Source organism: Globicephala melas, chromosome 2 (genome assembly GCF_963455315.2).
Source record: "Globicephala melas chromosome 2, mGloMel1.2, whole genome shotgun sequence".
In the NCBI taxonomy this organism is placed as follows: Eukaryota; Metazoa; Chordata; class Mammalia; order Artiodactyla; family Delphinidae; genus Globicephala; species Globicephala melas.
Window position 1 is genome coordinate 153638106 of NC_083315.2, and position 26379 is coordinate 153664484.

Below are 26379 nucleotides of genomic sequence, written 5' to 3' on the forward strand. Positions count from 1 at the left end.
TAGCCTCTCCCGGTGTCTTTGCTGAGCTCTCAGTGTTGGCCTGCTCTTAGTGGTGACTCCAAAGCAGATGTCTCAAGTACAGCCTCCTTCCGCAGATGTGAGGGATGCTTGCTGTGCCTGGGCTCCTTTTCCAAACCCTGTTGGGCATAGAGAAGAGGCAAGACGTGGTCCCTACTTAAAAAGAGCTTGTGTTCTGGTAAAAGGGAGAAAGCAATAAATGAAGTCACCAGGAAATTCTTAACACACTTCAGAGAAAGGAAAAGAAATGAAAGCTGCATAATTAGTTATAGTTAACAGGCACTGTTCTAAGTACTTTATATGTACTGATACATTTAACCCTGATAATTTTCTCTTGACTTCACAGGGAAACTGAGGCACAGAAAAGTTATGAACCCAGGCAGTGAAGCCTCAGAGCCTACATGCTCATCCACTATATGCTAATGCCTTGTGGGGGAAGTTACAGCTTGAACTTGGCCAAAATTTTGAGTGGGTTTATGTTCTCAACAACCTTCAATACTCTGAGTCAGGCTGGTCTGTAAACTGCTTGCTGGCCATCAGTGAACTGTGGAAGTGAATGTGTGAATAGGAGTCAAGGCAGCATGGCTGCTCTGGGGAAGGGGCTGGATACATTACCCATGAGTTAGATGGAATGACACTGTAATACTTGGCCACTGAAAAGGAGTGTGAACTCATCTCAGTTTCTGCATGGAAATTTCACCAGTTAAATTCCACGTACAGCTTTTCTTGGGCAATAATGCAAGGAATGAGTCAAGCTTTTTCTCCAGAAACAGTGTAGTGTACAAGATAAGATATGGGCTTTGGACTGAAACATGCCTGTGTTCAATTTGGGGGTCTACCATTTATTACCTGTATGAACTTTGATAGAAGTTTAACCTCTCTAAGCAAAGCGTCCTCAGCTCTAAAGCAAGACAATGGTGCCTCTCTACAGTTTTATTGTGATAGTGACATTTGATGGTGGTTATAAAGTGCCTAGCATGATGCCTGGCATACGGGGACTATTCAGTAGTCTTGGTTTTTGCTTGTTACGTTTCTCCCAAGTTACTTGTCTCTCCTCCAAAGTTTGAAAGCAGCTGCTGAGAAGTATGCATACATTCTCCCCTTAAGTGGAAGTTTTAATTTAAGACAGCATTCAAAAGAGATGAGTGAGGTGAATCAGTCATATGTATACACATATCCACTCTTTTTTAGATTTCCTTCCCATTTAGGTCACCACCAAGCATTGAGTAGAGATTCCTGTGCTATAGAGTAGGTTCTCATTAGTTATCTATTTTATACATAGTAGTGTATATATGTCGGTCCCAATAAGAAACTAACACAACACTGTAAAGCAGCTATACTCCAATAAAAATTAATAAAAAAATAAAACAGAATTATAAAGGGACGTCTCCTACAAATAAATAAATTGATTGATTGATTCATTCATTCATTCTTTGGGAAGCAACAACAAAAAGCAGATTGGTAACACCTGCCTGAGAAACCTAAGACTATTATAGAGAATAATACAACTAAATTGATGGTGTTATTATAACTTTAACATTACACACTACACCATAATAAAGATTATTTTATTGAAATGACTAAAAGAAGAAGAGATGAGTGAAAAGGTTCCCGGTTATTGATTTTGCTTAGGTGATACACAGATTTAAAAAGGCACAGGTTTCAAACTTCAGCAATCTCTTCAGTGCATTTTCCAGGTGCAGCAGCATACATCTTTTTTGGCATCTCTGTCTGCAGCCAAGGGAGTTCCTTTAGCACACAGTGAAGCTAGTTCATTTTCTAATTTGGCCCCTTTCTAATTTGGTCACCTTCTTCACTCCCCTGCCTGCCCCCCTAACCCCACCAACTTCAAGTTGAAGCTCTCTGAGTTATCCTGAATTTTAAATCAGTCTGCATCCCTGGGCTAAATTCTCAAATTTCATTGTTAGCTTCCCTTCTCTTACTTGTCCAAGCGTTTCTTCAAGCTCTTCTTGAAAAGCTCAGTCAACACTCTACATGATTTTCTTGCTTTATGAAATTCATGTTCTAATGAGCAGAATTTCCTAACCCCTCAATTCTAGGGGCCGGTTTATCTGTAAACTTATCTATTTTTCTCTAAAAGATCCCAATTAACTTTAAAGTTGTCTCTTTGAATTTTTTTTTGAACTCCAGTCTTCACCAGGGATCAGCCCTTTATCACTTTTTAGTTCTCATCACTGATCTTTTTTATTTTTAACGCTAAAATAAGAATGAGTAGGACTGCCGGCATCATCATAGTTAAGTTCCTGTGTCCTTATCGAGACTGGCTGTGGTTTCCCCTCCCCATCAGACTCCAGCCCCAGCTTTCAGCCTCCAGCCCTGGTATGAACAGCTGTAGCCAAATTGACATAGGGTATTTGTTTCAGTCACTTCATTGTTTTTAGATCATGTGAATTTAGGTTATGCTAGTTTGCATTTTCATGACCAGTCCAATTTTTAATACTAAGTAATTTTATACAGTGATTCTTTCTTCTAGTTATTCAATTGTTAGCAGATTTATGTTGTATTTTGATTTTTGTTGTTACAGTTTTATATGTAAGTTAACCAACATCATTATTTTATTTTTGCTTATATTAAGAGAACGATTTGTCATTAGCTGTCAGAACACCACATAGAAGCTCATAAAATGTAAATTTGATTTTTGTGCTTATGAGCGATTCTTTGAATTAGGTCTGTGTATGCTCCCAAAGGGATGAAGTTAATCTTGAGCGTCCAAGGGTGTGATCTGGTTGAAGCTCCCAGATACTGCAGTTTAAGGACCCAAGAAAATATGATCCCCTCCCCTCCTTTAATTTTTGCCACCTGAGTTCTATACCAATAGAGAAAAACAAATGCAAGTCTGGTGGAAATGAGGTATTTTTATTAGTGATAACACTGATGTTTAAACATGTGGTTTACATGTACTGAATTTCAGAATTAGAATTGCCCACTCAAACACTAACTAATTCAGGACCGGGGTAGGACTGAAGCGAGGCCTGTTCCTCTAACACCCATGCTGCGGATGAGTGAGTGAGGTAAACTGGTGTTTCTTGAGGGCAGCTTGCTCCCTTAAAGGACATGCCGGGGGCTGAGCTATGCACATATGGTTTCTCTTTGCAGACTGTCCTTAATAGTTCTGATTTTGTCACTTCCTTTCCTCTGGAAATTGACAAAAGAGGCAGTAAGAGATTCTAGGAGTGTCTTGCTAATGGAATTTCTTCAAAGTGGAGGGTAGCAACAGGAGCGGGAAGGAAGAGGGAATTCCCCTTCCCTACCTTCTACCTCTGGGGCATTAGGACGTGGTTTGTTAAATTTTAATATGATTTATCCAAATAAATGTGAGAGAGCCACCTTCTGCTCTGGCCATACTAACGCTATTTTCCTTGACTTTGTTACTAAAGTTTCCAGTCTCTTTGTATTTATTTCAAGCCCACCTCATTACCCTTGCCCCAGCCTCTCACTACTTCTGGGTAAACCAGGTAGTGAGTGATCTAATATTTTATTTGTATGAGCTGGAGATATTTTACTTGCACATGTCAGACACCCATCTCAAATGCTTTAAGCATAAAGGAGAATCTATTGCCATGTAGTTTTTAAAAGTCCAGATTTGGCCAGCTAGATCCAGGTCTTCAAATGACATCATCCTGCCGAGCTGTTCCTCTCCGTTCTGTGGTTGTCTGTGGGTCTGCTGTCTCACCAGGGAGGCCCTAGCCCTCCAGTTATCACGTGGCCTCCAGCGGCCCTGGGTTTTCTTCTTACCCCTTCAGAAAGCCTTGTTTGCAAAGAACGTCTCTTTCCTAAGTGTTCCAGCACAAACCCTGGGGGAATATTACTGGACCAACTAGGGTTGCTGCTAATCCAGTGTTCTAAGGGGGGGTCCCTAGACCCGTCATGTAAGCATCACCTTGAAACTTGTTAGAAATGCAGATTCTCAGGCTACACTGCAGACTTTTGAATAATAAACTCGAAGGGTGGGGCTCAGTGAACTGTGTGATTCATATGCAGGCTAAGGTTCGAAGACCACTTTGTTAGTCCGTAGACCATACTCAACGGCTAGAGAGAGAAAAATACACTGAGTGGTTCTGCCTGGGTAGATTGATTACTTCTGGGGCCGGGATGGGGTCGTCTTCATCCAGCCCAGTTGGTTTAAGGGTGAAGTGAGGAGGGTATCTTCCCAAAGGAAGATTAGTTGTTATTATCAGAAAAAGCAACGGTTGCTGGTCAGGTAAAATTAATATGTTCTACAATAGAAACTTTTCCACAAGTACTGGGTGGTGAATTATTACACCAAGAATATTAGTAATGAATGCCTAAGGCTCGCTTATTTTATCTTTATAAGGGTTAGAGCAATAGAAGTTTTCCTTCTTATTGTATGTACTGGTACCCAATTATTTTCCTGAATGGAGAAAACAAATAGTTTCATCCTTTAACTTGAGTTGCCCATGAGCTTATATTTTCCTTTATAAGATGGGACATTCTGAGCAGCTGCAGGAGCGCATGGGATGCAGGGCGTTTAACTTGGGCTGGGACAGTCATCAGCTCCCCGACTGAAGCCAAGTCAGATATCTACTATATTGAGTGTTTTGTTTTCTGGAACTGAGTACTTTGTGTGGAAACAAATTAGACCTAAAAGATGTAGTAAGGGTGCTATGACAAAACGTGGTAACTTCTCCTGTTTGTATCTCATCTGTGATTTTCACAGGTACAATGGTGGGAGACCATACCCGCTTGGAATTCCACAACATTGAAACTGGTATCATGACCGAGAAACGTTACATCTCCGTTGTCCCCTCCAGTTTCATTGGCCACCTGCAGAGCCTCATGTTTAATGGGCTGCTCTACATTGACTTGTGCAAAAATGGAGACATCGATTACTGCGAACTGAAGGCTCGTTTTGGACTGAGGAACATCATCGCTGACCCTGTCACTTTTAAGACCAAGAGCAGCTACCTGAGCCTGGCCACCCTCCAGGCCTACACCTCCATGCACCTCTTCTTCCAGTTCAAGACCACCTCCGCTGACGGCTTCATTCTCTTCAATAGCGGTGATGGCAATGACTTCATTGCTGTTGAGCTCGTCAAGGGGTACGTGGAAGAGATCGCCTAGTTTATACTAAATGTCTTAGCTCAAACCCTGAATAAAATATGCACAGAAAAACTGTCTATTCTACTCTCTACCCTCTATTCCTGATTCATGCTCTCATCCGCATTGATTAAAAATATCTTTGTAATCATTAGGACTGGAAGGGAGAGAGATTCATGAGTTTGTTTAAAGATCTTCTTCTATAACTCAATACTGTCAGGCTTTTTAATCTGAAACGTAGTCCTTTAAACCTAAGGGAAAAAAAGCTTATTTTTGCAAAAGAGGGATAGGGTATGTGTTGCATCTATCTCTGGGGCAGTATAGTCTGCAACCACCAAATTTATAGGAAGAAATGAAATACAGATATTTTCAGTACTACCATTAGCCCATATATGCAAATTTTAAAAAGCTGTTCTTGCTTCAAGATATTTTACTACTGTGTGTTGGGAAGTAGTTAAAACAAAAGCAAAAAATAGAACAAAACCCAAAACACAGATCCATGATTGACTGTGAATTTAGATGTCGCCCCCTAATGTTTTGGAGTGTACCAGCTGTACTGCTTTGTGTCTCTGGATTTTTACTAGGTAGTGTTAAAGAAATGGATTCAATGAGTACAGAACTCAAGTGAAGTCTGGTAGAATAGGAACTGATTATTTTTATATTCTTAAATCAAGCTTTTAGTTATTCTTGCATGATGCCAGTCTAGCTTGGGGGATTTGAAGCCCCCAATGCCAGTTATGTACACATTGCCCTTAAACCACTGCAGGGAATCTCAAGTCATTGGGTGCTTGTGGTTCCTCCTAGGTACATACACTACGTGTTTGACCTTGGAAACGGCCCCAATGTGATCAAAGGCAATAGTGACCGCCCCCTGAATGACAACCAGTGGCACAACGTCGTCATCACCCGGGACAACAGTAACACCCACAGCCTGAAAGTGGACACTAAGGTGGTCACTCAGGTTATCAATGGTGCCAAAAATCTGGATTTGAAAGGTAAACCTTGTAAAGAAGTTTCTCCTTTTTAGAGCTTTCAGTGGAAAGGCTGTTTCCAGAGGTAAACTACCGTTTAGGAGCGCCATGCGTTTTGATACATCATACATAACCTATTTTAACAACATTGAATTATAACATGACGCAATTTGTTAGTTTTTACTTCGACCACTCCTGAGGGATGGTTTGTTTTCTCTGTAAACCTGGGGCATGTGGGAGCTGAGTGATGAGGGGATAAATGTCAAAATGTGGAGGGATCATAATACAGAGGAAGGCATGTAGGTTTTGGAATCTCAGCTGAGTCATTTACCGCCTGGGTGACTTTGGTAAAATTTCTTAGCCTTGTTCAGCTTCTATATACTTTTTTTTTTTTTGCAAAATGAGGATGATAATTGTTACTACCTTTCTGGGCTATTAGGAGTTTGGATGGAATAGTGTCTATAATATCCTCAGCATACTATTGGTAACAAGCACATAAAAAGCACTCAGTAAGTGGTTGCTTTGTTGAAAATGTTGTTAATCTTTACTTCATCATAAAATGGGAACAATACCTACCTCATAGAATGGATATAGTGATTAAAATTTGTGAGATGTTTTGTATAAAATGAATGACACATAAGAAATGTTAGTTTCTTCTTTTTACAATGTAGAAACTCTGGTAATAATTTTGTTTATGCTGTTCCCCCCCAGCTGTATTGCCGTTATCTAGTAAACAGTCTAATGTGACTTGGCTTTTGTTGACGTGGTTTCCATACCATTTACCCATTTGCTTTTACTACCTATTTTCCTTTCCAGGTGACCTCTACATGGCAGGTCTGGCCCAAGGCATGTACAGCAACCTCCCAAAGCTCGTGGCCTCCCGGGATGGCTTTCAGGGCTGTCTGGCATCAGTGGACTTGAATGGACGCCTGCCAGACCTCATCAACGATGCCCTCCATCGGAGTGGACAGATTGAGCGTGGCTGTGAAGGTACAACCTTTTTCTTTTTAAGCTACATTCTGTCGCAAGCCTCTTTGCTGCCTCTGCCAGTGCCTCCTTCCTTGGTTTACCAGTCCCCTCTCATCCCATTCACCATCTGACATTGCATCACCACTGATGTCCTCCTGTCACTGGCTGAGTATGTCAAGACATGTGGCACAGGCTCCAGGAATGTACAATATGTTGGCAGATGTCTTTCATACTTGCCATAGAGGACCTTTCCTGGCGTTGACATCAGGCTTCTCCTGACTTGTGCCTTTGCTTCCAGCATGGCTGAAAGGGTATCAGGGACTTTTATTTATATCTTAATACACAGGGAGGTACAAATCAGAGACTTTTATGTGAGTGTCACCATTAATAAAATATTTCTTATGTTGCTAATAGTGACTGCATCATTTAATGAAAACTGAGCAGAAGGTAGGAAAATGATGTCAGAATGCCATGATGGAGGAGGGGAAGTGACAGTTACTGAGCACTTACTAGATGTCAGGCGTCATTTGGTGGTTTCTTGGTGTGGTGTAGTGGAACAGCATGGGCTTTGATGTTAGAAAGACCTGGATTTAGGTCCAGGTAGTAGTTCCTGTTGGCTGTGTGACTTTTGACAAGTTACTTAACCTCTCGGAATGATATCTTCCTCATCTGTAAAATGGGACAATAAAACTTACCTTGGAAGGTAATATATATAAGTCAGAGATATATATAGAATGCCTGGTACATATATAGTAGGTACTCAATAAGTGGTAGGATTATTATTTACAAACATTATCTAATGTGAGACATTTAATAGCATTGCATGCCCACCCATGCAGCACAACAAACCATGCTCACCCTCTTTCTGTAGATAATCCACTGTCTCTTGAGATACTAACTGAATTTTATAGGTCATGTGAGTCCAATAGCTCTTTACAATAAAAGCTATCTAGTTTTAACCAGCAGGGGAGAGCAGACACATTTTCAGCCTTCCCCAGACTCCTTGGGTAGGCTGAAAAGGTGACTCGTGTCTAACTTGAAAGGCAAAGAGGATGATCTGATCAGTCACCAGGACCTATGTATTCTTTTGTCTGCTGGAGCCTCATGGTTTTTTGTGCAATATACTGTTTTCTTGTATCCCTCATTAATTTACCACATCCAACCTGTTCATTCATCTTCTAACTGTTCAACTTCATTTATCACTCCTGTTCTTAACCAGCTTCAGTCCTTCACTTGCCATCATAAAGCACATTTTTTTTTTTTTTAACATCTTTATTGGGGTATAATTGCTTTACAACGGTGTGTTAGTTTCTGCTTTATAACAAAGTGAATCAGTCATACATAAACATATGTTCCCATATGTCTTCCCTGTTGCGTCTCCCTCCCTCCCACCCTCCCCATCCCACCCCTCCAGGCTGTCACAAAGCACCGAGCCAATATCCCTGTGCCATGCGGCTGCTTCCCACTAGCTATCTACCTTACTGCGTTTGTTAGTGTGTATATGCCCATGACTCTCTCTCGCCCTGTCACAGCTCACCCTTCCCCCTCCCCATAACCTCAAGTCCGTTCTCTAAGAGGTCTGCGTCTTTATTCCTGCTTTACCCCTAGGTTCTTCATGACACTTTTTTCTTAAATTCCATATATATGTGTTAGCATACGGTATTTGTCTTTTTCTTTCTGACTTACTTCACTCTGTATGACAGACTCTAGGTCTATCCACCTCATTACAAATAGCTCAATTTCGTTTCTTTTTATGGCTGAGTAATATTCCATTGTATATATGTGCCACATCTTCTTTATCCATTCATCCGATGACGGGCACTTAGGTTGTTTCCATCTCCGGGCTATTGTAAATAGAGCTGCAATGAACATTTTGGTACATGACTCTTTTTGAATTTTGGTTTTCTCAGGGTATATGCCCAGTAGTGGGATTGCTGGGTCATATGGTAGTTCTATTTGTAGTTTTTTAAGGAACCTCCATACTGTTCTCCATAGTGGCTGAACCAATTCACATTCCCGCCAGCAGTGCAAGAGTGTTCCCTTTTCTCCACACCCTCTCCAGCATTTATTGTTTCTAGATTTTTTGATGATGGCCATTCTGACTGGTGTGAGATGATATCTCATTGTAGTTTTGATTTGCATTTCTCTAATGATTAATGATGTTGAGCATTCTTTCATGTGTTTGTTGGCAGTCTGTATATCTTCTTTGGAGAAATGTCTATTTAGGTCTTCTGCCCATTTTTGGATTGGGTTGTTTGTTTTCTTGTTATTGAGCTGCATGAGCTGCTTGTAAATTTTGGAGATTAATCCTTTGTCGGTTGCTTCATTTGCAAATATTTTCTCCCATTCTGAGGGTTGTCTTTTGGTCTTGTTTACGGTTTCCTTTGCTGTGCAAAAGCTTTGAAGTTTCATTAGGTCCCATTTGTTTATTTTTGTTTTTATTTCCATTACTCTAGGAGGTGGGTCAGAAAGGATCTTGCTTTGATTTATGTCATAGAGTGTTCTGCCTATGTTTTCCTCTAAGAGTTTGATAGTTTCTGGCCTTACATTTAGGTCTTTAATCCATTTTGAGCTTATTTTTGTGTATGGTGTTAGGGAGTGATCTAATCTCATACTTTTACATGTAGCTGTCCAGTTTTCCCAGCACCACTTATTGAAGAGGCTGTCCTTTCTCCATTGTACATTACTGCCACCTTTATCAAAGATAAGGCGTCCATATGTGCATGGGTTTATCTCTGGGCTTTCTATCCTGTTCCATTGATCTATCTTTCTGTTTTTGTGCCAGTACCATACCGTCTTGATGACTGTAGCTTTGTAGTATAGTCTGAAGTCAGGGAGCCTGATTCCTCCAGTTCCTTCTTTCGTTCTCAAGATTGCTTTGGCTATTCGGGGTCTTTTGTGTTTCCATACAAATTGTGAAAGTTTTTGTTCTAGTTCTGTGAAAAATGCCAGTGGTAGTTTGATAGGGATTGCATTGAATCTGTAGATTGCTTTGGGTAGTAGAGTCATTTTCACAATGTTGATTCTTCCAATCCAAGAACATGGTATATCTCTCCATCTATTTATATCATCTTTAATTTCTTTCATCAGTGTCTTATAATTTTCTGCATACAGGTCTTTTGTCTCCTTAGGTAGGTTTATTCCTAGATATTTTATTCTTTTTGTTGCAATGGTAAATGGGAGTGTTTTCTTGATTTCACTTTCAGATTTTTCATCCTTAGTGTATAGGAATGCCAGAGATTTCTGTGCATTAATTTTGTATCCTGCCACTTTACCAAATTCATTGATTAGCTCTAGTAGTTTTCTGGTAGCATCTTTAGGGTTCTCTATGTATAGGATCATGTCATCTGCAAACAGTGACAGCTTTACTTCTTCTTTTCCAATTTGGATTCCTTTTATTTCCTTTTCTTCTCTGATTGCTGTGGCTAAAACTTCCAAAACAATGTTGAATAATAGTGGTGAGAGTGGGCAACCTTGTCTTGTTCCTGATCTTAGTGGAAATGCTTTCAGTTTTTCACCATTGAGGATGATGTTTGCTGTGGGCTTGTCATATATGGCCTTTATTATGTTGAGGAAAGTTCCCTCTATGCCTACTTTCTGCAGGGTTTTTATCATAAATGGGTGTTGAATTTTGTCAAAAGCTTTCTCTGCATCTATTGAGATGATCATATGGTTTTTCTCCTTCAATTTGTTAATATGGTTTATCACATTGATAGATTTGCGTATATTGAAGAATCCTTGCATTCCTGGAATAAACCCCACTTGATCATGGTGTATGATCCTTTTAATGTGCTGTTGGATTCTGTTTGCTAGTATTTTGTTGAGGATTTTTGCATCTATGTTCATCAGTGATATTGGCCTGTAGTTTTCTTTCTTTGTGACATCCTTGTCTGGTTTTGGTATCAAGGTGATGGTGGCCTCGTAGAAGGAGTTAGGGAGTGGTCCTCCCTCTGCTATATTTTGGAAGAGTTTGAGAAGGATAGGTGTTAGCTCTTCTCTAAATGTTTGATAGAATTCGCCTGTGAAGCCATCTGGTCCTGGGCTTTTCTTTGTTGGAAGATTTTTAATCACAGTTTCAATTTCAGTGCTTGTGATTGGTCTGTTCATATTTTCTATTTCTTCCTGATTCAGTCTTGGCAGGTTGTGCATTTCTAAGAATTTGTCCATTTCTTCCAGATTGTCCATTTTATTGGCATAGAGTTGCTTGTAGTAATCTCTCATGATCTCTTTTATCTCTGCAGTGTCAGTTGTTACCTCTCCTTTTTCATTTCTAATTCTATTGATTTGAGTCTTCTCCCTTTTTTTCTTGATGAGTCTGGCTAGTGGTTTATCTATTTTGTTTATCTTCTCAAAGAACCAGCTTTTAGTTTTATTGATCTTTGCTATTGTTTCCTTCATTTCTTTTTCATTTATTTCTGATCTGATTTTTATGATTTCTTTCCTTCTGCTAGGTTTGGGGTTTTTTTGTTCTTCTTTCTCTAATTGCTTGAGGTGCAAGGTTAGGTTGTTTATTCGAGATGTTTCCTGCTTCTTAAGGTGGGCTTGTATTGCTATAAACTTCCCCCTTAGAACTGCTTTTGCTGCATCCCACAGGTTTTGGGTCGTTGTGTCTCCATTGTCATTTGTTTCTAGGTATTTTTTGATTTCCTCTTTGATTTCTTCAGTGATCTCTTCATTATTAAGTAGTGTATTGTTTAGCCTCCATGTGTTTGTATTTTTTACAAATCTTTTCCTGTAATTGATATCTAGTCTCATGGCGTTGTGGTCAGAAAAGATACTTGATACAATTTCAATTTTCTTAAATTTACCAAGGCTTGATTTGTGACCTAAGATATGATCTATCCTGGAGAATGTTCCATGAGCACTTGAGAAAAATGTGTATTCTGTTGTTTTTGGATGGAGTGTCCTATAAATATCAATTAATTCCATCTTGTTTAATGTATCATTTAAAGCTTGTGTTTCCTTATTTATTTTCATTTTGGATGATCTGTCCATGGGTGAAAGTGGGGTGTTTAAGTCCCCTACTATGAATGTGTTACTGTCGATTTCCCCTTTTATGGCTGTTAGTATTTGCCTTATGTATTGAGGTGCTCCTATGTTGGGTGCATAAATATTTACAATTGTTATATCTTCTTCTTGGATCGATCCCTTGATCATTATGTAGTGTCCTTCTTTGTCTCTTTTAATAGTCCTTATTTTAAAGTCTATTTTGTCTGATATGAGAATTGCTACTCCAGCTTTCTTTTGGCTTCCATTTGCATGGAATATCTTTTTCCATCCCCTTACTTTCAGTCTGTATGTGTCTCTAGGTCTGAAGTGGGTCTCTTGTAGACAGCATATATAAGGGTCTTGTTTTTGTATCCATTCAGCTAATCTGTGTCTTTTGGTGGGAGCATTTAGTCCATTTACATTTAAGGTAATTATCGATATGTATGTTCCTATTCCCATTTTCTAAATTGTTTTGGGTTCGTTATTATAGGTCTTTTCCTTCTCTTGTGTTTCTTGCCTAGAGAAGATCCTTTAGCATTTGTTGTAAAGCTGGTTTGGTGGTGCTGAACTCTCTCAGCTTTTGCTTGTCTGTAAAGGTTTTAATTTCTCCATCAAATCTGAATGAGATCCTTGCTGGGTAGAGTAGTCTTGGCTGCATGTTTTTCTCCTTCATCACTTTCAGTATGTCCTGCCACTCCCTTCTGGCTTGTAGGGTTTCTGCTGAGAGATCAGCTGTTAACCTTATGGGGATTCCCTTATGTGTTATTTGTTGTTTTTCCCTTGCTGCTTTTAATATGCTTTCTTTGTATTTAATTTTTGACAGTTTGATTAATATGTGTCTTGGCGTATTTCTCCTTGGATTTATCCTGTATGGGACTCTCTGTGCTTCCTGGACTTGATTAACTATTTCCTTTCCCATATTAGGGAAGTTTTCAACTATAATCTCTTCAAATATTTTCTCAGTCCCTTTCTTTTTCTCTTCTTCTTCTGGAACCCCTATAATTCGAATGTTGGTGCGTTTAATGTTGTCCCAGAGGTCTCTGAGACTGTCCTCAGTTCTTTTCATTCTTTTTTCTTTATTCTGCTCTGCAGTAGTTATTTCCACTATTTTATCTTCCAGGTCACTTATCCGTTCTTCTGCCTCAGTTATTCTGCTATTGATCCCATCTAGAGTACTTTTAATTTCATTTATTGTGTTGTTCATCGTTGCTTGTTTCATCTTTAGTTCTTCTAGGTCCTTGTTAACTGATTCTTGCATTTTGTCCAATCTATTGTCCATTCTATCTCCAAGATTTCGGATCAACCTTACTATCATTATTCTGAATTCTCTTTCAGGTAGACTGCCTATTTCCTCTTCATTTGTTAGGTCTGGTGCATTTTTATCTTGCTCCTTTATCTGCTGTGTGTTTTTCTGTCTTCTCATTTTGCTTATCTTACTGTGTTTGGGATCTCCTTTTTGCAGGCTGCAGGTTTGTGGTTCCTCCTGTTTTTGATGTCTTTCTCTAGTGGCTAAGGTTGGTTCAGTGGGTTGTGTAGGCTTCCTGGTGGAGGGGGCTAGTGCCTGTGTTGTGGTGGATGAGGCTGGATCTTGTCTCTCTAGTGGTCAGGTTCACGTCTGGTGGTGTGTTTGGGGGTGTCTGTGGCCTTATTATGATTTTAGGCAGCCTCTCTGCTAATGGGTGGGGTTGTGTTCCTGTTTTGCTAGTTGTTTGGCATAGGTTTTCCAGCACTGTGGCTTGCTGGTCGTTGAGTGAAGCTGGGTGCTGGTGTTAAGATGGAGGTCTCTGGGAGATTTTCGCTGTTTGATATTATGTGGAGCTGGGAGGTCTCTTGTTGATCAGTGTCCTGAAGTTGGCTGTCCTACCTCAGAGGCAGAGCCCTGCCTCCTGGCTGGAGCACCAAAAGCTTTTCATCCACAGGCTCAGGATAAAAGGGAGAAAAAGTAGAGGGAATTAGTAGAAGTATGAGGAAAGAAAGAAGGAAAGGAGGGTAGGAAGGAAGGAAGAAAGAAAGAAAGAAGCAAAGAAGGAAAGAAGGCAAGAAGGAAAGAAGGGAGGGAGGGAGGGAGGAGGGAAGGAAGGAGGGAAAGAAGGAAAAAAGACAGAAAGAAAGAAGATACAGTAAAAATAAAATACAGTATAATAAAGTTATTGAATTAAAAACTTCTTATTTAGAAAAAAAAAAAAAAAAAAGGGACGGAAAGAACCTAGGACAAATGTTGGCAGCAAAGCTATACAGACAAAATCTTACACAGAAGCATACACATACACCCTCACTAAAAGAGGTAAATGGGGAAAAATCCTAAATCTTGCTGTCAGAGACCACCTCCTCAATTTGGGATGATTCGTTGTCTAAAGGAGGGAAGGAAGGACGGAAAGAAAGAAAGAAAGAACGAAGGTAAAGTATAATAAGGTTATTAAAATTAATTATTAAGAAAAAAATTTAAAAAAAAACATGGACGGATAGAACCCTAGGACAAATGGTGGAAGCAAGACTATACAGACAAGATCTCACACAGAAGCATACACATACACGTTCGCAAAAAGAGGAAAGGGGAAAAAATCATAGATCTTGCTCCTAAAGTCCACTTCCTTAATTTGGGATGATTGGTTGTCTATTCAGGTATTCCACAGATGCAGGGTACATCAAGTTGATTGTGGAGCTTTAATCCGCTGCTTCTGAGGCTGCTGGGGGGGATTTCCCTTTCTCTTCTTTGTTCTCACAGCTCCCAGGGCTAAGCTTTGGATTTGGCCCTGCCACTGCGTGTAGATCGCTGGAGGGCGTCTGTTTTTTGCTCAGACAGGATGGGGTTAAAAGAGCCGCTGATTGGGGGCTCTGGCGCACTCAGGCCGGCGGGGACGGAGGGGCACAGAGTGCGGGGCGGGCCTGCGGTGGCAAAGGCTGGCGTGACTTTGCACCAGCCTGAGGCGCGCTGTGCGCTCTCCCGGGGAAGTTGTCCCTGGATCCCGGGAACCCGGCAGTGGCGGGCTGCACAGCCTCCGCGGAAGAGGGGTGTGGAGAGTGACCTGTGCTCGCACACAGGCCCCTCGGTGGCGGCAGCAGCAGCCTTAACGTCTCCCGCCCGCCTCTGGGGTCCGCGCTTTTAGCCGCGGCTTGCGCCCGTCTCTGGATTCCGCGCTTTCAGCCGCGGCTCGCGCCCGTCTCTGGATTCCGCGCTTTCAGCCGCGGCTCGCGCCCGTCTCTGGGGTCCGCGCTTTCAGCCGCGGCTCGCGCCCGTCTCTGGAGTTCCTTTAAGCAGCGTTCTTAAACCCCTCTCCTCACGCCCCAGGAAACAAAGAGGGAAGGAAAAGTCTCCTGCCTCTTCTGCTGATGCAGGCTTTTCCCCGGACTCCCTCCCGGCTAGCTGTGGTGCACTAACCCCTTCAGGCTATGTTCAAGCCGCCAACCCCAGTCCTCTCCCTGCGCTCCGGCCTCAGCTCTCAGCCCCGCCCGCCCCGGCGGGTGAGCAGACAAGCCTCTCGGGCTGGTGAGTGCCGGTCGGCACCGATCCTCTGTGCGGGAATCTCCCCGCTTTGCCCTCCGCACCCGTTGCTGTGCACTCCGCAGCTTCGAAGCTCCCCCCTCCGCCTCCCGCAGTCTCCGCCCTCGAAGGGGCTTCCTAGAGTGTGGAAACTTTTCCTCCTTCACAGCTCCCTCCCACTGGTGCAGGTGCCGTCCCTATTCTTTTGTCTCTGTTTTTTCTTTTGCCCTACCCAGGTACGTGGGGAGTTTCTTGCCTTTTGGGAGGTCTGAGGTCTTCTGCCAGCCTTCAGTAGGTGTTCTGTAGGAGTTGTTCCACGTGTAGATGTATTTCTGGTGTATCTGTGGGGAGGAAGGTGATCTCCGCGTCTTACTCTTCCGCCATCTTCCCTGGGGCCTCATAAAGCACATTTTAATAAAAGCTTCTAATCAGCTTCCCAGGCTTATTTGTAGTATGGAAGTCATTTTCCTTTGCACTAGTAATAAGGCCGCTTGTCCCTATAACCCTCTCCAGTTTTCTTTTAGCCAGAAATAGTTCTTAAATTCTGTTAGCCAAATATGTTGTGTGTGTACAGGAGGGACAGGAAGTTGGGAATCACCAAGCATTTAAAGCAGCCGCTTTGCTTTCTTCTCCTGAAAATGCACAATTTCATTCAACTCAAAAGTTTTTGTCTTATTGGCCTGCTCTTAGTTCTTTTGGGTGTTAAGGGAAGTCCTGAAATTGATGCGCCGTTTGAGAATTAATTTGAGTATACTAGTTTAGGAGATTGTGGAATGACAGAAATTCCAGTTTTCCTGGAATAATTAATCACATCTAGTAAAATCATAATATAAAAGCACATATTCAAAAGTATAAGGCTCTCTTCAAATGTTAAATATTTTTATCATGCCATCAGTTTTGTAGATTTAAAAGTCAACAGGCATCATCCATTTAACTCCATTGCAACGTCGCCTGATAGAAATATAATGTAAGTCATATACGTAATTTTAAATTTCCTGGTAGCTGTATTTAAGAAAAAAGATACAAAGTAACAGGTAAAGTTAAGTTTAATTTTACATTTTATTTAACTTAACCTAATATATCCAAAATATTATCATTTCAGCATATAATCATTATAAAATTTTTAGTTAGACATTTTATTTTCTTCATATGAGCCGTCAAAATCAAGTGTGTATTTTGCACTTGTAGCACACCCCAGTTCAGACCACATCTTTAAGGTCCTCAATAGCCACATGCATCTATGGCTACTGTATCGGAGGCACAGTTCTATAGAGTATAAAAATTGGGGTTGGGCTTCCCTGGTGGCGCAGTGGTTGAGAGTCCGCCTGCCAATGCAGAGGATACGGGTTCGTGACCTGGTCCGGGAAGATCCCACATGCCGCGGAGCGGCTGGGCCCGTGAGCCATGGCCGCTGAGCCTGCGCGTCCGGAGCCTGTGCTCCGCAACGGGAGAGGCCACAACAGTGAGAGGCCCGTGTACCGCAAAAAAAAAAAAAAAAAAAAAAAAAATTGGGGTGTAAGGCAGTAAAGCTGTAGCATTTGATTAAAAGGAAGTCTAAACCAACCTTTATAAAAGTGGATTAAAATGTACAGTGTAAAGGTGGAATGGACTCCACTTACGAGAGCTTCAGGGGAAGTTGTGGGAGCATTAGGGAAAAGAAATTACCCATCTGCTTGGAGAAAATGTTCCTATCCCTACCTACAGCTCTATGTGCAGTTTGGCATGACTCATCACATGCATTAGGGTGGGTTCTGACCTTCCTCTGAGTATGGGTGATTGTTCAAAGCTGAATATTGTGGCTTGCTGGCTCTACCATCCGCATCTATGGCAAGTCCTATGGGCCTAATAACACTGCACTCTATTGCCATGGAGATAATTATGATGGTTACCCATGGAGCATTATGACCACCCCACTGGGTGGCATGAAGTGGAGGATGAGTTCTGAGGGAAGAAAGCCCTTGTTTATTGTACACAGATGACTTGGATAATTAGCCTAAGTGGCCAGGAAAAATGGCCAAAAAGTGGGTTAAGGCATAAATTACTGTCATTGGAAGCTTGCACTATTGTGAATAAGCCCTTGTAAGAGATACCAGGAGCTTTTTAGGGCGCTATGGAAGATGATGGGGAGGGAAATGAAGGGCACGAAACCTTGGAAAGACTGCAAAAAAGTATCATTCTCATTGTGACTCTCTACATAGTACCGAACCCTCAGGAAGGCCTTTGACAGTTAGGCAAGTCACAGGAAACAGAACACAGTTCTTGATTTATCATTTCTATGCCTAGAATAGGAAACAAGTAGGGGATAAGGATTCATTACTAAGAACTAAAACCTGAATCTTGTCACGATGGTGAATGTGTTTTATTTTTAACATATTTGGGGTACACAGGCTAGGATATATCATATGTTCTTATATGTGTCGAAGTCATTGATAATGACGCAAGATCCCCAAGTAGCAATTGGATTACTTTCTGTATTATATCTAATCCCAAAGAGTCTGGAATTATTTTAAAGACACATTAATCCACTACTCTTTGGCTCTTGATTGTTTATAGTAAGAAAGGAAAAAAATATTGAATTAGGTTTTTATTTTATGTTTCTAATATATGCAGAGTATATAATTTAGAAATTAAGTGCAATTTCTGGACAGACTAGCCAACATCTAGCTGTGACTTGCAACCTCTCAATTTGGACTAGGACTTTTTATAATGTCTGATTCAGTACTTGGCTGGTAAATATCTCTTTCTATCTTGAGGCCAGCTTTGCTGCAGAGACCAAGGCATGTATTGGCTAGAAATCCGATTCCACAACTGCAGACGGTAAACATCTGAGAGAAGCACACGTGCTTCATTTTGAGACTGGTGTAAATAAATAAAAATGACATTGGTTTGGTGCCAATTTGCCCACAGCCATTTGGGTTTGGCTACATTTTTATAAATTAAGCCAACTGAGATTGTTGGTGTTCCCAAATCACCTTCATACAAATGCCCAATTCTAGTGCCAGATTCCTTGGTGGCATTTTCAGGAGGTTACAAGGAGTGCTCCCAAGCGACTCTTCCACGCGTAACTCCTAAATGTTCAGAATTATTTTTGTGGGCTCCGTCTGGCTGTGCACACGTGTCTTTCAGTCTGGCCATGTACTACCCTTATTTCTTGATGTTTATCCTGACTGATGGAAAATCATTTTTCTGGACCATATGCCTTGGGGTTGCCTGTATGGTTGTGGGAAGGCTCTTGTAACCTGCCTGTGCTCTGTCCAGTTCAACGTTTCCCTGCCCCTGCTCTGCTGATGTGGCTCTGATGAGGCCTGCTCCACCCTGGTCTGTGCATCCCCTGTCTGTGCTGTCTCTGGAGAACCTGTAGAGCATTTCAATTGTCTGTTCGAGTGATGTTGATTATGCCGATTGTGTTTTCATTTCTGTAATGTTACCCTGGTTTGCTGTACCTCTTACTAACCTCTGGTTATTGTTTTCGCCTTTTCTGTTCTTTTGCTAACAAAGTTGCGTTGACCAAAGCTGACCTGAAAGGTAGAGAAGGTTCTTGTTCCCATTACCACTTTGGACTGAAAGATGTCCTGAGTAACCCTTGGTATCTTATCTTTAGAGGACTTCAAGCTGTCACACCTCTTGGACAGCAGCGGTTATGGGGAGGGGGCTGAACCCTGTGTTCTTTATGAACAGTGGCAGAAAACCCAAAGCACTGCATGAAAAATAACAACCAAGGCGAGGCGTCTTGGGGATGGGAATATGATTCCATTTTGGGGGGACCAGAGAGGTTTGACAGCATCCTATATTGTGACTACCCACAGGCATATTAATCCACTTCTGGAAATGCCTCTCCAAGTAGTTGCCATGGAGGGGTTGGTTCCTTTTAATTTATTCACTAGAGACACAAGACAGCACTTGGAAAATGAAAAAAAAAAAAGCCCATTTGAGTTCTTAATTTATTATTTTCTGGGTCAGGGAGGTCACTTCTCAGAGCAGGGCTTTTGAGTGCTTAGACGTTATGAAAGATAATGCCATTTTCTCTTAACTCATTTTAAAGAAATCTTTTAGGCATTTGGGAGATATTAATCTCATTAAAACATTCTAGAGTTTTATGTCTCCTATTGGGGATTTTGATTGAGCACTTTAATTTCCTGTTTTGTGATTCTAAAGAAAAAAGTACTCTTGGGGAAGAAGAGGATCTATCGATCTATTGATTTTACCCTGAATACCCTTTAAAATGCCTGCATGTTAGATATCAGTGAATATCTACTGCAGATACTGCTTCTTCTACCATTCAAAGAGGCACCTTGCAAAGTCTGTAATGATTCACCTTTCCTGTCGTGTCAGGCTGCTTTGACTCAGAGTAGCAAGACGAGAGCCTGCATTTTAGGTATCTTTCAGCCAATAGTTAAGGGGAGAATTGAGCCTTGGATGGCCTCTGCGAATTTGCAATCAGCACAAATTGTAAGAAGTGGTTAAGACAAAGGTACTTTGTCTTACTTTTTCACCTAAAAGATCATTTACTTTGCAGTGACTTGTTATATGTCATGAAGGTAAGCAGTACAAGTTTCTCTCTCGGGTGGATATCAACTAGATGAGGTCTCTCTAGCCATTTTACTATAACTCTTCTTCATCCCCTCTTAGCAGATTCACAAATATGCTAATATCTCATAAAACTAATGAAAGGAACATGCACTGGATTAGTACTTTGAAGTTCTAGGTAGCGGTACAATAGTTTTCAATTTCAAATATGTAGGATCCTTTCAGTAATATGGAAGGCTGTTGTTTTTAGACATTCTATTCAATTTTCCAAATAGTTCTACTCCATGTCACTCTGTAAATGGAGGGGAGAGAAAAGGGGACAGGATTTGATCTATAATGAGACAATTCAAGGTTGTCAAAGCTCTTTGTGACCAGATTTATTAGATAAAACTAGACAACTGCATCTCTCCCTAGACTTTACCGTTCTTCATGGTAGTAACTGTGTGGATTTTGAATCCCCAGAAACTTCCATGGGGACTCCATATGTAGCAAAATGATCTTAAAATTTCCATGCAAAGGAGAAATGGTTTGTAGGAATCATAACAAAGAACTAGTTGATTTCTATGCCTACTATAAATTGTTGACCAAAGTGTAGGTATAGATTTGGGGACATAATAGAGTGTCTTAATTTGCTCATTTATAGAAGCAGTCTAGTCATCAGTATGGTTTTTATGTGATTACTCCATTGACCCAAACTCTCTTCCATTCTTGTAATGACTTAACAGTCTCTTTGTGGCAGGAGCCATTATTCTTTGTAATTATTCTGAGTCATCTTACTCCTTCCCAGTATTATGGCAAAAGACCTTTAGGATGCGAATGCCTTTCCCTTTTATTTTCCTGACATTGGGGTATGGACCATTACTCATGCTGGCTTTTTCATCTACAACCTGTGGGCACGGATAGGACTAATTAACATTAAGTGTGAAGGACAATAAAAACATGACAAAGAAATGAGGCAGTCTGAAAAGTAAAGGCATATCATATTCATAAGGAGATATAACAGTGGGTCTAGGAAGTGGCAAGATGGGTCGGGGCAAGTCAACAGCTTTAATCCTCTTGTCATTGTGTTGCTGGAGTGGTGTTTTTAAAAATATTTATTTGTTTGTTTGTTCATTCATTCATTCATTCTTCTCCAGTGATTGTGCTGTTCAGTTTAACAGGAACTCAGCTACTCCTGTGTATCAGATACTTAGCTAGGTACTGGGATTACAGGTGAGGTACAGTCTGACATCAAATAAATCCATAGGAGATCAGCCAGTAGCTACAGTGCAGAGTGAAAACTGCTATGCTAGAGTGGACGTGGAGCACGCAGTGTGTCTGCGGAGGAGGGCTGCTGCACTGTGTAGGGTCATGATGATCATGGTGGCTAGTCAGGGGATATTTTCTAGGCAGAGTTGGAACTGCGTCTGAAGGGCAACATGTTTTAGATGGATGAGAGGTGGAAGCTCACTTAAGAGCTTGGCCAGTTTGGGCACCTACAGGAAGCTCCATTGGGCTGAAATAACACTCATGTGGGGATGTGATATACACAAAGCTGGAGCAGTAGGATGGAGACGGGTGATGGCAGACCTTTTGTGTAAGGAGTTGGACTTTACCCCAAGGGCGCTGTAAGGAGGACAGAGACTTGGGTAAGAGTTTCATCTTTTGAAGATCACTCTGACACCAGAGTGGAGAATGGATGAGGAGGACAGGAAGTGGAAGCAGAGAGTGGTTAGGAGGGAAGTAGCATATTCCAAGACGGAGGGAAGAGGTGTGAACCTGACAGTTGTTACTCTTGTGGGCTAAGAAGATAAACATGTTTCTCTCTCAGATGAAGCCTCTGAGGAGTGAGGAAGAAAAGGAGCTTTCTCTCCTATGTATTTCCCTCCCACCCCTGCAGTGTTGCTTTGTTTCATAGCAGTTGCTTTTACACATCATGACCAAAGGTGTCAGGGAGGAACTTGATTGACGGCCCTGGTTTAGGTCACACTTTGCATCCCTCCAGATTAAGAGAGGAAGTAGGACCTCCCCTGAGGTCCATGGGAGGTGTTGCATTGCTGAGAGGTACAGCCCCTTGAACCTCAAGGTCCCTTGAATAGAATAACAACATCCATGGGCTTTTCAGAAGTAATTTTCTAATTCCTCTTTATTTGCAAGAGGGGTATTCCTAGAGAGGAAAAGATTCCCTAAAAGCATGTTCATTTAAGAAAGGACCTGTTCAACTGTAAAAGAAATATTAAGTTTGATCTTTGGGGAGTGAGGCAGATGAGTCATAATCATGAAAAATAAAAAAAAAAAATAGCTCTTTATTGGTTTAGGGGATTAATCAGAATATCCTCTCCCTGCTTTCCATTATAATGCCCCTTAGCAGCTTCTGTCTTTGGAGTTGATGGGCTTCTTTTATAGAAATGTAAGTTGTCCCTCTGCCCAGATGATGGACATGTGGGTAGGAGAGGGCCATGTATTAATCAGATTTGGTTCCAAGTGCTGTGTATCTTAAGTAAGTCAATAAATGTTTTGAGTTTGGATACCTTGAAAACCCACAGATTCTTTCAAGTCATTTTAGGTTAAGAGTTGGCATCAGCCAAATTCTTCTAACAGGTAATTCTCCAACTTTCCTTGCTGTGTGGACTATAGTTCCTCACTTCATTTTATCCAAAGCTAAGAGATGTATTACTTTCTCTATTGTATTTTGTGTAGTAAAGTGTAGTGTTTGACCTCATAGAAGTCAGTTCCTCAAAGATGGTTTGCATTATGGGAAATAATAAGAGAGACAGGAATTAAATGGAACTTTCCACAGTGGTTTCTGCCTCTTGTCTCTCAACGTTGCATGACAGAGGTTTTTCACAAAAGAACTGTAACTATGACTTAACTACCTCAATGTGTTCATTTCTGCAGTCCTGACCAATTACACACCCAACTAAAATGGGTAGAAATTGATTTTCCTTTCCAGCGGAATTGAGAATACCCTTTATTTGAGGGTTTCCTTAGTTCACGCACGTGCTAAGGGTATTGTGTCTCCATGATGATGACAACCTTGCATGACAGATATTGTTATCGCCAGTTCATGGATGACTTTATAGATCTTATATATATTATCTGATTCAATCCTTATACCGTGTGAGGTAGAAACAACTTCTCCTTTATATAGATGGGGAAACTGGGGCTCAGAGAATTTAGGTAATTAGCCCAAGATCACATTGCTAGTAAGTAATAAAGCTGTATTTTAAAGCTTATGGCCTTTCCCCTACTGTACTCTATGGTGTGAGTCTGGATTTGCATATTTCCAAAGCAGAAACAGTACAGAGATAACCAGAGAGTGTCCAAGTGGCCTCCAGCTGACTTTATGATAGCTGGTTTTCATAGCAATACTGTTTCACTAAGTTCTAGATGATTTGTGCACTATGTTCATTAAAACAAAGTATTTTAAATTAGCTGGCTTTTTGTCCAGCCTGGCCTTAGAAATCCCTTCTCTCTCTCTCTCTTTTAAAAAATTCCCTCTACTGCTCCAACAAGCTGCTACATCAGTGCTGAGAAAAGAAGGAAAAGCAGAAAATGAGGTCCCAGTTACATTTTCTGAGGCAGCATTGACTTTTGAGGACCTGTTCATGATTTTAAAAAGAAGGGATGATCTAATCATTAGACCTATATTCCGCAGGCACCCTCTGAAGATAGGGTGGATTGAGCAAGAAGGCTTTTGATGACACCATTCTCTCACCTTTACACACACTCCAGCAAGGGCAGGTATTACTGTTACCTCTCTTGTCTGGAAGTGTCACGTGGGTAAATTGCTTTACTCACCAAGTATAATTATTCTTTGCTGTTCATTGGCCATTGAGGGAAGTGCTGTGCTAGAGCTGGCATCAGCACAGGAATTTTCAGGAATTTTGTAAGCTGCTTGGCATCATGTAACACATATTCGCTTGAAATTGGCTGTGGTGGGAGTATTTTACGCCATGAAAACCAGCTTACATAAATGTTACAGATCAGGTTTTATTATTATTTTTTTTTCCCTCGGAGTTCTAGTTGTTAACAGGAACACAGGAAATCAGAGGCCACTGGAGATAAAGAACTCACGAAGGCGTCTTGGTTTCAACCAATTCCCATGCCCATCTTGACTTATTTTAACTCATTGTATGGTGAGAGGGCTGAAGTGATTGAGGAGAACCGGGGTGTTATTGAAACTGTCCCCATGTCCCACAACTGTTGGATTTTATTGTGGGTCTTTTTCGCTCAGCGCCCTAACCAAGCAACTGTTTTGAACCCTTGCTTGAGGAGAGGAAGCCATAAACACCTGAGCATGCTCGATGAGCCCTGTCTCAGTGCCTTTCTGAGCATGAGCAAGGCATAGGTCCTGCCCTCAAGACGAAAAAGTAAGATCTTGGGAACACAGATGCTCTTAGGTCTTTCTGCCAATGAAATTTTATAATAACATTCAGGACCCTGTTCTCTGACTTTGCTTAATCTTCTGTAAAGTGGGAACTAGAGCATTCACTTCTCAGCTGGCTCTTTATGAAGAGGGATGCTTGACACATTTAAGGATCATTGCTTTCTTATTTTAAAATTAAATAGAAGTGAGTTGGGTTTCTGCCAATTAAAAGGGATGAATCTTATGTTGCCTGTAAATGACTCCCTTTGGAAAACCCCAGAGGACCCAACACTGTAAATGTAGAAGCACTTTGAGAGCTACAGAAGTATCTTTGTTGTAGGGACCAATACATACTTGCAGCTAAGTAAGGATAACCTCATCCCTAATGTCAAGAATACCTTTCATGAAGCCTCAACGCTTTAATTCTTATATTTTAGCAATAGAGACTGTAGGTTGCTCAGGAAGTTGGTAAGGATCTTTCACACATACACACATGTGCACAGATACATATATCTATGTATATTCATCTTCCTTTTTTTGTTCTTTCTTTTTTTCTTTCCCGCTCAATTACTGCTCAGTCATCCTTCCTCTATGAAACAATGTAAATTTTAAAATGTAAAAGCGGAAGGGTTTGTGAACTTACAAACGTGGGAAATAAAATTGAACGTGGAAGATATCTCTTTAAGCAGCCCGTGGCAGCTTGCATACAGCTTCTTCCCATGGCAGCTGGGCCTTATATGGGGCCAGCAAACCCTTTGCCTGGCACAGAGTTCTACCGTGGTGACGCTTCACAATCAGGTTCCAGTCACAGATTCTAAGCCCTTTGACAAACACCTCATGCTGTGTGATTAAAGATGATGAATATTGTTAAACCAGCCCCACCTGGTCCCACCAGTGGGTTACCAGCCTTGCCCTTTAGGATAAATGGATATTGGGAATCGGCCCAGATGTATCATTCCAGGCTCCCCCACTCACCAAGCCTATCTCTCCATTATGGCCAAGACCAGCTGGTGCTGGTTATTTATCCATTTTAAACTGGGATGTTTGAGGCATAGGTTTGGTTAAGTCCTACTTAGGCATTAACAGATATACACTCTGATACAAGTGTCCTGTGCTTCTAACAGCACTTCTGTCTCAAGGACCTGCAAGTAATAAAAGGCAGTCTGTCAACTTTTGATTTTTCGAGACCTTGAAGAGGAGTTGACTGAGTCAGTCTGCATGTACAGCAAAGGTGGATTTGAGCAGTAACAGGCATGAAATGACTGTCTGGGACAATTCTTAAAAATAAAAACAACCCCAGATTCAAGCAGAATAATGAGAAATTTGTGGCAGCCATCAGAGTTATCATATGAAAAAAATAAAGAAAAAAGACAGTGCAGTGCTTTCCAGTAAACTAAAAACAGAGCTGGGAGTTAAAACCGAAACACCTACAAACATCATTGACAACTTACTTAGTCCTTTCATGCATACTTCTGTTGCCTTGTCACTTTCCCTACTACACAAAGAAAGTCACCATCCGTTCTCAAAAGAATATGTGACTATTTTAGTGAGGATTCATTACATATTTAATACACCAGCCCTATACAGGGAGTCCCTGAAGCTTTAGTGTAGTTTGTAGTTACTATTAATAATTTAAAAACTTTCTAAATATGTAATTCCAAAGGTTTATGTTATCTTAGAGTATCTGGAATTTTAGGTTGATTTGGAAGAATGTTTTAGATAAAATTATTAAGTCTTCAGAAATATGTGTTATGTTTATAAACATACACATTTGATATAGATTTTTGTTCATATACTTAGACAAAACTAGATCTTCCTGTTTATTTTTAATTGAATTTTGAACTGAAATAGCATTTGAAAATTTTCTTTGTTAAAACAGCCACATCCTTACATTAAATGTAGGTTAGAGTACTCTTGCTAATCTAATGGCAAGACACACACACACACACACACACACACACACACGCACGCGCGCACACACACACACACACACACAC

At 41.0% G+C, this 26379-nt stretch overlaps 1 protein-coding gene across 16 annotated transcripts in view; it reads left to right on the top strand.

The window, feature by feature from the left end:
* Positions 1-26379, top strand: part of NRXN3 (neurexin 3) — a 1711975-nt gene that overhangs the window by 807408 nt on the left and 878188 nt on the right. For all 16 annotated transcript variants that reach the window (XM_060295131.1, XM_060295132.1, XM_060295124.1 and 13 more), the window contains 3 exons: positions 4718-5099; positions 5902-6092; positions 6885-7058. In XM_060295131.1, the coding sequence (XP_060151114.1) occupies positions 4718-5099; positions 5902-6092; positions 6885-7058 (747 nt within the window). The remainder of the gene's footprint in view (positions 1-4717; positions 5100-5901; positions 6093-6884; positions 7059-26379) is intronic.